General features: G+C 36.9%; 1 protein-coding gene across 6 annotated transcripts in view; it reads right to left on the bottom strand.

Moving 5' to 3' along the window:
• Window positions 1-14,755, bottom strand: part of NCOA3 (nuclear receptor coactivator 3) — a 50,910-nt gene that overhangs the window by 6,125 nt on the left and 30,030 nt on the right. For all 6 annotated transcript variants that reach the window (XM_088175126.1, XM_088175128.1, XM_014876080.2 and 3 more), the window contains 14 exons: window positions 14,147-14,247; window positions 13,000-13,174; window positions 12,273-12,461; window positions 11,963-12,064; window positions 11,057-11,197; window positions 9,764-9,911; window positions 8,523-8,911; window positions 7,411-8,291; window positions 5,790-5,925; window positions 4,529-4,717; window positions 3,796-4,032; window positions 3,283-3,409; window positions 2,425-2,596; window positions 1,352-1,648 (listed from right to left, as the gene is read on the bottom strand). In XM_088175126.1, the coding sequence (XP_088031252.1) occupies window positions 1,352-1,648; window positions 2,425-2,596; window positions 3,283-3,409; window positions 3,796-4,032; window positions 4,529-4,717; window positions 5,790-5,925; window positions 7,411-8,291; window positions 8,523-8,911; window positions 9,764-9,911; window positions 11,057-11,197; window positions 11,963-12,064; window positions 12,273-12,461; window positions 13,000-13,174; window positions 14,147-14,247 (3,284 nt within the window). The remainder of the gene's footprint in view (window positions 1-1,351; window positions 1,649-2,424; window positions 2,597-3,282; window positions 3,410-3,795; window positions 4,033-4,528; window positions 4,718-5,789; window positions 5,926-7,410; window positions 8,292-8,522; window positions 8,912-9,763; window positions 9,912-11,056; window positions 11,198-11,962; window positions 12,065-12,272; window positions 12,462-12,999; window positions 13,175-14,146; window positions 14,248-14,755) is intronic.

Below are 14,755 nucleotides of genomic sequence, written 5' to 3'. Positions count from 1 at the left end.
TGATCTGCCTGAAGAACCAAACTATTTCTTTAAACAGCTCAAACACACAAAAAGAAAAACTCTTCAAACAGTGCAGCATTAACTGGCCTTGGATTTTCATTTCCCTTGAAATTAGCACTCTTTAGGGACAAAGAGCAGACTATTTGTTTTAAACAATTAGTGTCACAGAAAACCAAGAGAGAACACAGTATTTCCTAACATTGCAGTCCTATGTGTGGAGAGGAAGGGGTTGAAAAATGGAAGATTGGCAGGAGAGAGAAAAAGAAGTTGTTTTTAGAATTGTTTTATGTCAAGGACCAACAGTGTCCCTGGGAGATGTCAGAAAATACTCTAGCTGAGAAAACTCAGGTATTTATGGTTCCTCTGGGATGTTGTCTGTCTACAGACAAGAAATGGAATTTTCTTACAAAAGACAGCAGGATGCTGTTAAAGACTTTTCAAAGCCTTTCCCATAGACTTGGGCCTCTTTGTAAAGGTGGGGAAGGGAGACAGGAGGTTTGGAGATGAGAAACTACAGCCTGATGGAGCACTGTGCATGCTCCAGGCCCTTGAGATATGGAATGCAGGACTCAGGCCTGGGTGCTTTTTGCCCTGCTAAAAAATAAGCTTAGCAGTGCATGTGTGTCTGTTTTTGGGAATCCCAGATGATGGAATAAACCTACTCTGTGCACTTCAGGTGTGTGTTGCCATTGCCTTGGTGTTACCTGCATGTATTCTGTTCACACACCATGTCACACAGCAGTAGTTCTGTTTTCCTGGTTTAATTAGTACACTGTATTTAATATCAAGCCTGCATGTTCACATGGGGAATTCAATGCTGAAATCATGCACCAATTTTTTAAGCAGTGTTTTCAACCTAGTATTAAGATCTATGTGGTTGAATCTGTTCTCTCACCTTTCATCTGAAGAAAATGCCTAAAATGACATTAAATTACTAAATGGAAAGCAAACCCATATATTGATAAGCCCAAATGATTCGTTAAAAAACACAGTGAGAAAGAAGTCACACCTGATTTACAGAGGAAATACAGCTCTGATTTAATGCTATCTGTGAGGTTCCAAAAAAATCCTAAACACGGGTGAAGAGCTCATGCAGAGTTTACACTGTACAAAAGTTTTAACGAGCAATCCTTTTGTGTGCTGCCAATCTGGAGCTAGGGAGGCTGACAAAGGAGCAACACTTGCCCTGATAAACGTTCTTCCAGTTCTACAGCCATCAACGTGAAGCACTGCCAAAATAAAAGATCCACCCTCTCCATCATCTGTTGTAATGCCCATTGTCACGTGTGTAAAGCACCACAATTCCATGTACAACGATTCTATTCTAAAACATGAAGGATCCAACAATTACCTGCTGTCCCTGGAGCCTGTGCTGGAGCTGCATTCGCAGCTGCTTTGGGCCACTGCTGCTCCGAGCTCTGGCCACGTTTGCTCGTGGATGAACGCTGGGCAGAGCAAAACTTCCTTGGCTCATGTGATTCATCACCGAATTAAAAGATGCCTGCTGTCCCTGCATGTTGCTGAAAGCACCTGGCACTGCTGCCCCTTGCCCTTGATAGGGTTGACCATATAACAAAGGCTTCTGGTCGATCAAAACTGAAGATTCCTGAGCTTGAAATGAATCTTGTTTGGGTTCCAAAGCTTGTCCCTTCAACAGAAACAGAAATGCTTTCACTAGCAGTACATAGAGAATTCCTAAAGGAGCAACAAAGCTAACACAGCATAATACACCAGCCAGCAGTTTCTTGGGTAGAAATACCATGGACAGCTACTGTTACTTCTGTCTCCAAACTAAGTGATTAATAATAATAATAACAACTCCTTTTAAAATCAATTCTGCTGCACACTGCATACACAAGCAAACCAGTGTCACCATTCAAGCCCTTCTGCACTTTTTGATGCAATTTGTACAAATGATAGTATCATGTGGGTCTTAGCAACTTCCAAATTACTCATAGAATTTCTTTTTCTTATTTGCTAGCCATGCAAATTCAAATTCCTAGATCTGAAGGAGAGGGAAGCATCCACAACACTGCCAGTCAAATAATTCACAACCTAAGCTCAGATGACAGCAGACTAGTAAGGAACCCAACAGAATTTTTTATATATACATATAAAATATAGAATAGAATTATATAGAATTCTAATGAATTACACCCCAAACTTCACCTATATAAACCAAGACATTATACAATAAACTTCTGTAAGAATATGCCACTTTATATTTCTTGTCATGCACAAGAAATTTCAAACCCCATTGAAAATCACTAGTCAATGTAAAGGTTTCCAAAGGGAAATGGATGAATATGAACATGAGGGTATGAGGAGATGAAGTAAATGAGGAGGCTCTCTTCACTTTCTTTTCAAGTAACAAAATAATACTAGTCTTTGGAAAATAAATGGCCAAAATATCTGTTTACTTACTTGGTTTACAAGATCAGGAATTCCTAAGGCTCTATCAATTTCTTCCAGCCCTGTGACATCTGTGTTACTCAGGAGTGTGTGCAGCTGATCCAGAAGTGCCCTTTCATCATTCTGGCCTTCCACATTTGGTGTCGAACATAAGAGATCATCCAAAGAGCTTCGAACTAATTGTCTATAAATTAAAAAAGTAAAGGAATCAATAAGGTTGGAAAAGACCTCATGGAGACCAGCCTTTGAGAAAATACCACCTTGTCAACCACACTTACAGGGCTAGGTGCAATATCCTGAGCACATTAAGGAATGGTGTCTCCATCACCTCCCTGGGCAGTTCCATTGCCTGACCATTCTTTCAGTGAAGAAATTCATTACAACCATTACAAGGAAAACAACAGTTTTTATATCATATATTGACCTGGGTTTGATTAAGCATTATAGTCACCCAGACAGCTGAAGTGAGACTTAAGTAAGACCCAAGTCCCAAATTTATATCCTAAAATGTCCAGGCACCTTCCATGCATCCTTGAACACATATAAATTCAGTTTTCTCCTGGTTTCTGCTGTGTGCCACAGAGATACAATTTCAGAGTCTCCCATCTCTTTTTTTCTGTGTCTCCCAACTCAAAGATTAATAGATTTTGTTAACAATGTCTTTTGTGGAGCTGGGTTAAAAGAACTATCTAGTGTCAGATCACCAGCAGAAGGGGAAACATTTCTGAACCATTCCAGAAATGGAATTCTAGCTCAAATCTGTTATCCCCACTGTGTATGCTACACAATTTTATTTCCAGGTCATAAATTCTTCTGACAGACAGCTAACAGTTGTATTTAGAATCACCTTAAAACCTTGCCCAATTCTACCTGTTTTGTGAACCCCGTGGTGCTTGCTCCATGGACATCATATTGTCAGGCCACAGTCCAGGCTGGTTAGAAGGTCCAGGCTGTCCATAGGGGTTCCCTCCCATGTCAATATTTATCTCATTTGGCCCTGCAAGGAACGACAACAAAAAAAGGCATCTATATCAAATAGGATGAATTGAATTAACCTCAATGCTAGTATCTTCCCATATGGAATCACAGGTGCCATTTAGTTCCTGGAATTTAGCAGAAAATACTGCACTAAAGAAACACACACAAATTATCTCATCCCCCACCTCAGGACCCAGAACAAATGATCTGTGTATGAGACACACAGCACCAGAAGCAAACAGGAACACCACCAAAAAGTCATAAAACGTCAGAGGGAACAAAAAGAGTCTACCTCAAAAAGCCTCTCAATGAAAATCTAGCATTTTACCAAAAATGAATGGTGAATGCTTGCCAAGAGCCCAGTGACACAGTGCAGTGCAGGACAAGAAGAAGTTCAGAACTCACTCATGTGAATCATTTGCTGTTGCAGCATTGGCCTGGTAGCAGAGATGCTGTTAGAGCGAGGCAGCCCAGACACACAGGCACCCTCTGGGGGCCTCAGGAGGGTTGGACTAAACTCGGGTCCTGCTCTCAACACTGAGGCAGAACTTGCAGATTCCAATCTGTTCACTTTGGAGTTTGGCAAACCCCAGTCTCCTGACTGAGGCTGATTCATTGCCACATTTCTGTTGGGAGCGCTTGCTACAAGGAAGAGCAGAAAACACCAAAATTTATTATCTGGATACATTATGTATTTTGGTTTTAGAATTATTTTGCTATTTCACCAAGTGCACCTGCTGATGTCAGAGCCAATTGACTCAAGTCCTACAAAAGCATCTAGAGCTCACCATGCCAAATTCTAAATCATACAAAAACTGTGTGAGCCTAAATATACATAAAATTCATGACTGGCTGCCACTGTGAATTGTTCTTGCTTCTATATATCAAAAGCACAAGTTAAACTGAAAACTCAAAATAGTAAAAAATAATTTACTACTTAAAGTACTGGTACTGACAGACAGCTATGTTCTTATAATTTTAACTAAGATAGTAATTCAGACATATTAATGATGGTAAAATTAAAATTCTTTAATGTTACAGGTTATTCTAACTGAAATTTATATTTTAATCTTGCAACTTTTTTTACATAAAAGCTATTTCCTTTAAAATGAGAGCTGTTTATATACAACCAACAAACCGAGATTTGCTGCAAAATTTTCTTGGTTTTCAATCATTCTTGGACTTCCACCCATCAAGTTTTGCTTTTGTAACACGGAGAATGCATTGACATTCCTCACTGAAGCACCTGAGCCCACAGGGCTGTCTAAAGACAAGGCTCTGTTAAAAGGTGGCCGAGCAGTCTGCACAGGCTGGGGGCTCTTCACACCTGTTAAAGAATTAAAAGATGCATGCAACTGTACATTTGAAATACAATACACTGTTAATGACTTAAATTAGTCTCATCTCTTTATGAGCTCATATACTTGATGTTAAGCAAGCCAGAAATAGTTGCTCATGTTTTCACAACAAAAACTCCCATTTTGAACTCATAGTTAGAATATTTTGCAGAAAAAGTCAAAGGCACTTCCCTTTGGCCCTACAGAAGAAAAGGGGTTCATTTGAATTTAAGTTCTGTAATGAACTTAGTATTCCAGACTTCTTGATATCTCTGAGTGGACTGCTGAGACTGTGATTAACTCCCACATGGAGGTACAAACAACTGGTTCTGTTGAGAACAGCTGGAATGCAGACATGGTGTGTTCCTGAGCACAGTGTCCTCTACACACAACCCACAACCCACTGTGCTCCACAGTCAATGGTGTCAGTGGCCTTCCATATTCTTGTACCTGGTTTCATGTTTTTCATTATCCATCTTTCAGCTCCTTTGGTTATCTCAGCAATCCTCTGCCCTGTGTAATCTAGAGATGAGCAGTGGCATGGGAGAACACAGCAATGCCCTGATGCTGGTTTATTACCCAGCTCATCCTCCCCTCCTGCTCTGCCTCCTCCTAAGGAAGGGCAATCCTTTGGAAGTTAAGGAGGAGTAATAATTAGAAGTTACCAGTCACAAGATGTTTTTATATAGAATAAGAAAGGAATTAAAAGCTTGCCACAATCCCATATCATATCTGTGGTCATTAGTAAGGGATAAAAATTCTCAATTTTAATTTACAACTCACAAACTGCTTTCCTGATGACTTGTCTCTGGGAAATTTACATCAGATGAAGCCAGAATAAACCACAAAACAAGGAACTGAATGTCACTCATTGTGTATACAGTAGGTGAGTGCTGCCAAGACAGCTAATAGTGTATATAAAACCGTTTTGCATTACATTTGTCCTTGAAGATACAGCAGATAAAGAAAGGATTCTCTAAGGGTTTGAGGACTCATTATATTTACATCAGGTGAGAAGAAAACCCTAACTTTAAAACCCAGGTGGAAGATTTAATTCCTTACCCAACAGGGCATTTCCTTGAAAGAATGCTTGCTTTGTTCCAGGATTATTTCCATTTGCAGACATAGCATTATTGTAAAACTCTGAACTAGTAAGATCCCCTAGAATTGCATCCAAATTATCCAAGTCTCCATTCATCTGAAAATGATGCAGTAAAATACCAAGGTTATTTACTCTCATGTGGCTACACTTCAATTTTTATTCAGCTCCTCGCTAATCCTAAAGTATATGACTGTGACAGAAATGTTTTAATTCACTGACACTATCTTGAGCTAACTTCCAAAGAATTTCAGGTTCATTTAGATACATTTTTTTTTTTAGAGTATTTTGCGTGGGTAATTTTGAGAATTAGCAGAAAACACACGTGACTAAAATGAAAAACACTTCTGAATATAAACATTTCAATGATCACAAATCACTAAGATAAAAACACTAATGATAGCAAATGATATAGAGAGCATGTACCATTCAGATAAATAATGTATCTATCATACACAAAAAACTATAGGTGAATGCTACAAGACACAAAAATTATGCACAGGTTTTTCTGGTCAGTTGGAGTCCTAACTTTCTTTAAAAATTTGTCTTTAAATCAGATACAGTTTCAATAGAAAAAATAATTCATATACAGTGGATCCATATCTTCACAAAAGAAGCTTCTCTGAATATCCTAATTCCATTAGCAAGTGCTGAAACTACATGTTGTGTATTATTACAGAGCTGTTAGTGACTTTTCTGCAAGTGGTATTCAAACAATGGCATGAGATGTTTCATTTATAGGCAGCCAGTAGCTAATATAAAACTTGTTTTGACTTTTTTTTTAAATTATTTACTCAGTTATTACTGATTTGGGAAATCCAAGGTCTAAAAAAATTGATATATCTTCAGTAAACTCTGCCCTACTGACCAGTACTGCTTACTTTGAAGTTCCAAATCTTAGGACTTAAATACAAAAATGTTATATACACATTGTAATTTTAAGAACAGTGTACTGCTGGTTTCAGAGTAGTTGTTCCATGGTGTTAGTTTTCTGTATCATGACATTTCTTGGAATTCCAGCTCTAAAACTTATTTATTTGTATTTTTATATATAAATTATATATACATTTATATATTTTGGTATGTATTTATTTGAGTGCTGAATATATATATATATATTTGGAAGAACATATTCCCTCATTTAAGGAAAGAAAAAAGAGCACTAAAACCAACCAATGAACTAAACCAAATCGTGGCTATTTCAAGTATTACTGTTTGTATTTTCAAAATGAAATCATGTTTTACCTTTTGCTCTTGTATTGCCAACTAATTGCAGAGGCAGATATGGCCCCTAAGCTATAAGGCCAAACGTGCTAAGATCTGATTTTAAGGAATAATTTGTAAATATTACCTTAATCATAACAAAACTTAAAAATATTAGTCCAGGACTTCAGGACATCAGATCTGGTTATATACATACCCTGTAGTTCTTTTTGTTTGTGCTTTTTCATTCACAATTAAACCTGATTTTATTGTTTCACATCATTAGAGATGTTTACACATACATACTGTAGAGCATTCTACATTTAGTCATTCACTGTAAGAATAAAATATTCTCTGCCATCATTTTACATTATGCTGTACCTCCTCTGTTGGCTCCATTTTTATTTTCATTTCTTTTTCTTGACTTGAAGTAGGAATTGTAGAACTTGTACACTGTCCCATCTTATTATCCAAACCTTCCACTTTAGGCTTTAACTCTTTGGAAAGTGGGTCCTTAGTATCATCTTTATCTAGCAGGTATCTTAGTAAAGCATTGTTTTCTTTCTTCTTTGGGCTCAGTTGTTCCTGTTTGGCAGTGCCTTCTCTACACGAGGCTGTGGTGCTGGCATCATGGTACATGTCTTTACCAGTAGCTTCAGCTGTGATCTTGGCCACCTCTGCTGGAGAATTACCATTCTGTAACAATTTATGTAAAATCCTGTGCTTCTCTTGCAGGAGTGACCCATGCATGTTAGAGGAGGAAGAGACCCCTCCAGAAGTTGATGAGGAAACTCCTGAAGGACTGGTAACGCTGCTAGAAGCTTCTTTACAATTTGAGTCCAAAGGCGAGTTTGATGCTGTAGAATGTCCTCTTTCATCTGAGGAGCATGTGAGTAGCTGAAGCAGTTTTTTATGCCCTTTGCTCTCAGCTGGTCCTCTCTGACTTTCAGATACCTCCAGATTTCCCTCTTTACTTTCTTTTTCACTAAGGAGATCTCTGCTGTTCGACTGGCAGACAGAACTTTCCACTTGGTTTTGTTCACAATACAAACCAGAAGGGCTTTTGGAGTCCTGGGTACTTGTTTTACTTTGCTGAGTTATGCTAATGTTTGGGGAATTATCCAATTTTGGACCCGGTGAAGAAAGTGTTGATAAAAGGGAATTTCCAACACCCTCACTAATGGCTTGCAGAGCACTAAGAGAACTGCTAGAGAAAGTGCTGTTGGTAGTGTTGCTGGCAGATCCCATTGGTGAGTGAGTACCTGTATCATGTGACAGAGATCAAACTTTTTAGATGACATTATTGCCTGTGACTGCCACACTGAGTTAATAATTTTAAAATACATTTTTACCATGAAGTCAGGTATACCACATTCAAGTAACACATGCAGGGTCATATACAATGACTAAAATGGATGAAAGATGGAATTCAGATAGAAGTGAGAAAAGATAGCTTGAAAAGAAAAAAAGAGCATAAAGCAAAAATAAAATACCTGTAACTGGAGAATACTGGTGTGAACTCATTTTGGGACTCCCTCTATTCCTAGGAGATACCATTAGATTCTGCTGGTTGGAAGTTAAGCCAGAACTACCATGTGGTGGGCTACTGATATTTAAGCCAAAACTGTTACTCTGATAAGCAGAGGACTGCATTCCAGGTCCAGGGTTCACTGGCCCTGTATTCCCAAGGCCTCCATATCGAGTGCTGCTGAGCTGAGCCATTGCACTGGGATCTCCCATCCCACAGCTCCTGCTCTGCATTGGCAAGGCTTGACCAGGTGACATGTTCATAAGGCCATTCACAGAATTTGTGTTTCCAGGCACAGGTGTTCTGATGTTTTGCCCAATAGAATTAGGATTTGGTCGATATCCATTTTGTTCTCTGTAAATTCAACATTGTCCCCAGAAACCCAAAGAAAACAAATTAAAACCTTATTTGGAATCATATGCTACAAATACATTATTAAATAATTGCCCAAATATTTTTTTCCAAAAGAGAGCAGTGAGAATTCAAGCTTGCACATTTATTCACTATAGAAATGTGTGACCCTCTGGGGGCTTTGAGTAATAAGCACATACAGTATCACTGCCTCTAAAAGCTTTGATCAATGGTCACATTATTAATCAGATTTATCAATTCAAAGATCCTCCTCCTTTTACCCCCTTCCTGAGTCAATGCCTGACACCATTCTACTGTGCACATTAACAATGTGTGACCCTGAACAAGTTACTAATTTTTCAGCATCTGGAGACACTCTAATGCCAGGAGACAGTTACCCTCCAAAGTGACATTTCAATTAGTCTTGCCAAGAACAAGAACAGGTCACAGGAAATACTACTTAAGGCACATTTCAGGTATGGATTATGCATCTGAGAGGATTTTGTTGTATTTTTAATTGGTCTGCAAAAGCACATGATTGAGCATTTCTATTTTCAGTGTTTAATCACACAAAAAACTAGAAAAAACATAGCACAGGCTTTGTGTGCAGGTATTGAGAAGAAAATTCTCTTTTGATTCTTTCTGCCACATAGTTAAAATGGGACTCTGATAGGTTTATACATTTATTTGTATGCTATGCAGCTCTGTTTCCCATCTGAATTTTAACCAGGTAAAATATTTTAATATCAGGCAAAATATTTAGTATTTTTCTCAGGTTATCTTCAAGATCATATGTATTTTTTTAAAACTTTGCCACTTAAATTCTAAACAGATACTCCTAATTTCTACTACTACCTTTGGAGGAAGTGGGTAGAGACAAATCCATGGCGGTCATTAGTGGCAGGATTTCGAAATAATTTACTCTTGGTTTGAGCTGTCACTATTGTACCATCAGCTAAAGAAAATCGGTACAATGGGGTTTCAGCATGGCCTTGTGTATAAGCTGTGAAGGGAATAATACACAAATATAGTTAATATTTAACATCCCAAGAATTATTAAGATGAATTAGAAGATATTTTGGACACAATACCCTTCCCGTTTACTGAGGATTAAAAAAAAGAAACAAAGCAAACCATAAAACTTAAAAAAAAAATAAATAAAAATATATACCCGAGACAGAGAAGAAAAAGAAAATATTCCACAACTTCTCCTCTATCAACAGAGGGACAATAAAAGCAAATGAGATTATTTTGATGCTGCAATATTTTGTGCTCACCAGACACAGCTTCTGCATTTGTTAACAGACTTCCAAGGTTAGATTACAGGTTCCATGGCTCCTGCTTGGGGAAGCACTAAGTTTGCTTCAATCAAAAAGTTGTGGAAACTATTGGTTTTAATTTGAGCTTTGCACATTGTTAATTTAGGATTCATTTGATCAATTATGTCGAAGAACTTCTGGAAAACCCATTTTCTGACAGAATGAGTTTATCTTTATTTAATATGCCCTGTGCTCTAATTACTTTGTAAATCCTTCAAAAAGACCAGAGTTTGGAAAAATTAGAAAATATCATCTTTCTTACTACAGACTGTGGCTGCATTTCACTTATCTAGCAAAGTTATCAAATTAGCATTACAAAATCTGTGGCACTGGAAAGCTGAAGGCATTTTGAGCTCTGTGTCTTGAGAATAAGAAAATGGCATCAGCACAACTGTTATCACTTTCAGAGGGTGGTTCTTTAAGAATGGAAAGAGTGAATGAAAATAACATTAAACTAACATTAATCAAAAGTAACAAGCTAATGCTAATTAAGGATGATATATCATCACAGAAATATAACTCTGTAATTGCTGTATCCATCTGTGGAAATGGATACCCCAGATCATATATCTGGTATTTTCCAGATATTTGATATTTCCAGGTGACAATTTCCAAAACAAACACATTGAAAAAACAACATAACTTCCAGCAGAATTTCTTGTTCTCAAGGGGTCATCCTCCTTCAGCTGCTAAATGAATCACAGTAATTAACAAAAACCATGAAAAGAAAGGAACACAGGCAGAATTTAACATTTTTGTTTTTCAGAAAAAAAACCTCAGCCCTTAGGAGAAGCAATATGACCCAACCATTGTAAACTGATTTTTTTACCTTCATGATAGTGATGTTTATTTGACCATGACTGCCCATCACTGTGGCACAAGAATCTCTGAATACACCTTCGAATTGTGTCTTCAAACCCAGGTCTCATGGAAGATCGTAATGAGTTTGTGTCAACGTTGATAAGTTTGCCTTAACAGGACAGACAACACCAAAGTTCAACTCTTTATGACTGTGCCAATTCTTTTTGGATAAATACAGTACATTTCATAAAGCTCCAATAGAACTCTTTTAATCACCAAATTCTGAGCATGCAGAAGTTACATTTATGAATTATCTGCCCTATGAGATTGTGATGCTGCTTTTTAAAGGGATTTATGTAACTGAGTAAGAGGGAGTTAATCACCCTCAGGTCAATGTCAGAGCTTTAGAAAACAGTGACTTTAGCCTCTGGTTACAGGCACCTAAGGGATGCACATAGAGTAAAATTTTTTAAAATACTGACCAACTACATTGAATGAACATCATAAACACAAAAAAAAAATCTGAAAAAAATCCCATTTAGATTATACAACTCTTTGGATTTAAACAGCATAAACTACTTTAAACATTCGTTCATGTGTTATATAAAAATACAAACATTCCAAAGGACTTCCATTTGTGTCAGTTATGACCTAAAATATTTCTTCAGTGTAAAGGAAAGCAGAATGACAATCACTTGAAATGCTAATTAAAACACAAGTAATGCTTTTTACCAACCAGTAAGACACAGAGGAAAATGTCTGCCACAGGTTTTATTACACCTCATTACCAACAATGGTATATTGTAAAAAGCAATTGGGAATCCTCAGTATGAATTCTGTTAGTAACTACACAATCCATACTCCATTTATTTCAAACAAGAGCACATGGACAAAGAAGACTCCTTCATACCTTCCTCCTGGGAATATTTCCTACCTGAAAGATCATGTCTTGTAATGAAGCTCTCTGGATTAGCTGAAAATGCCCCCTCTGCAGCTGTGATACGACGTGCCACACAAATCATGCAGGACTGCAGATCTGTATTTAAAAAGAATGTTTCTTCTTTCATGGTCTCCTGTTTTACTGTATTGAATATTCTAATAAAACAGCTGAGCCTCTTGTGTTGTTACAATGGAAGTACAGACAGCAAGGATTCAAGTTGCTCAGCTCTTGAAAACGGTTTCAAAAACATCAAAGAGCTTTTCACAGAAATTTCTTTGCATGACAATTCCACAAAAATTCCTACCTTCCCCCTCTTCCATCATAGCTCTTGGCTGTGATAAAGCAAAGCACTGCATAGTTTCATATCTGTGACGTGTGTCTTGGTAGCCACCTCCATCTTCAAAGGGGTCATGAGGGCTCTTCACCATCAGCCGGCACTCAAAGGTGTGGCTCTTCTGTCGAGGTGTTTCATTGGCCCAAGCAACTCCACTAACTGTAAAGAACACAGTAAGAGTTCATACAGATTTTCAGATACAAGCAACTCATAACTGATTCTTCTTCATTTAGATACCCTATTCCTAGATTACAGATATTAAAGATTATTTTAAGAAGCCTTCTCAATATACAATCAATATAGCTTGGTAGAAAATATTTTTCACTTGATTCTCAATAATCCTTTCTTTTTTGCATGACACTTTCAGTCACTTGAAAGAGTACTGAGAAGTCATTCATGTATTTTAGAAACAAGCAGTTCCTTCAGCTAGCCTTGTGGTATTAGGGAAGGTGCTCCTTTAGTGTCACCATTTTAAAATTATAGGTAAACAAATTGCAAAAGCTAAAGTCAAGTGTAAATTTCCAGCACATTTATTTCTGATGGCATGCCATTGTAAAACTACAGTACTATTGATCAAGATTAAGATAATCTTTATATTAGTAATCTGTTTTGAAAGGTTATCCTTTACAAGGCATTTTTTTCTTCTCTGATTGCTTTTAAAATAGTTTAGTAAGTGTAATAAATCAATTTTTATTACCTGAAGACTTGGGTAAGTTTTTAAGAAAGTCCTTCCGGTCATCTTCATGCAAGATACCATAGACACTTGTATTAACCAAATCTTCTTGTTTGTACTGCAGATACTGTGTGACATTTTCTGATACAAATACTATGTTCCCATCTCGATTTACAACAAAGAGGAAGCCATCCAAGGCCTAAATATGAATGTGACAACATAACACGTAAGACATACAGACTAATTCTGAACATAATTTAGTTTAAAAACTGTGTGGATGATAAATGTCAATTTACAATATATTCACTTCTTTTCAGGATAGAGATGAAGTTTTAAATTCTTCTTTGAGGAAAAGTGTGTCTGGTAGGGAATTATTTAAATAATAATAATAATTAATATGTCCATGTGATATTCCATTCAGCTTTCACATTGCTAACCAGCTTTGTTTCATTCTTGATTCATATGAACACTAGATCATGAATGTGTAACATTAATTCAGTAGTTAGAAAATTGAAACAAGAAGTTCAGGAGAAACAAGCAGTAAGTCATGAAGACATTTCCACTACCAAGTGATGAGATAGGAGGATCTAGCAAAATACTGCATGTTCTTAATTGAAAGAGAAATTCAATATCTATGTTAAAAAATTAAGCTTCAAAAATACTTTGATGAACTTGTAAATATCAGATTGGTTTTTGAGGCATAAAGAAAGGCTATCTGCTGTGTACCTTTGTTCACTATTATTCTTAGATTATTTTACTTGATGGCAACATTCATTTAAAATGCTTCATAATTCAGTAACACAAATACAAACACATATAACAAACCTCTCCTTGCAAAAACCCCTCCATCTTAGGTCCATCCCTTACCAGAAATAAAATATTCCTTGCACAAATAAGCACTGCTTCAGCACTAATTTGCTAATGACTGCTGGAGTAAGCAAAGCATAGGAATATTAGACAAAATCAAAAGCTATTCTATTTCCTTCTACAGAGAATTTCAGCAAAATGATTTTATTAAAAAAGATTTTATTCCTGACCCATTCAAACATACTTCTGCATGGTACTTGCATACTATTTTATTACTACAGGATTGCATACTTTATTGTAATATTTTCACCTGCCCTGTGTATTTGGCTCCACAGAGGTTTAATAAGGCCTAACCTGTACTTGCCTGTAATAAAAGAGGTCCCAATGAATCTTTGTCAATAACTCCTTGACCCGTGGATGATACATCAGCTTTCTGAACATCATCATCATTAGAAACTGCTTTTCCTGAAAGCCAAAAGATACATTTCTGTAAATCGACTTTTCACTTTACTGCCCAAATGACACATGTAAGCTTGGGAGGTGGAGATGGGGGTGGTGTGGTGTTTAAAAAAAAGAACTTTTATATATATATATATATCAATCACTCTGTATCTCAAGACATGGGTTTTGCATACACCTGCCAGTTAAAACATAGTATTCTATCACTGAGGTTTACCCTACCTGACAGAAATTACCAGGATATGATGCATTGCTTTTTCCTTCTTTGTTGAGTTAACTATATTCTGAGTACATTCAATTACACTAAAAAAGCAATTTTTGAAAATCCATTATAAAATCACTATCTCTGATTAGAGGCTTGCCCATAAGAAAAGGAAATATTTCCTTGAAGGGAAAGGCAACAGTAGGGAATTTTCATAGTGTACAAGCAGATGGTAGAGAACCATCTCCTATTTTTTACCTTGTCTGTGGTACAAAGCTGGTAAGAAAGGCCATACAAAGTTTGAAAATCCTG

Source organism: Sturnus vulgaris, chromosome 17 (assembly GCF_052056855.1).
Source record: "Sturnus vulgaris isolate bStuVul1 chromosome 17, bStuVul1.hap1, whole genome shotgun sequence".
Lineage (NCBI taxonomy): Eukaryota > Metazoa > Chordata > Aves > Passeriformes > Sturnidae > Sturnus > Sturnus vulgaris.
The sequence above is the reverse complement of the archived record's forward strand: the minus strand, read 5'-3'. Positions and strand labels throughout refer to the sequence as shown.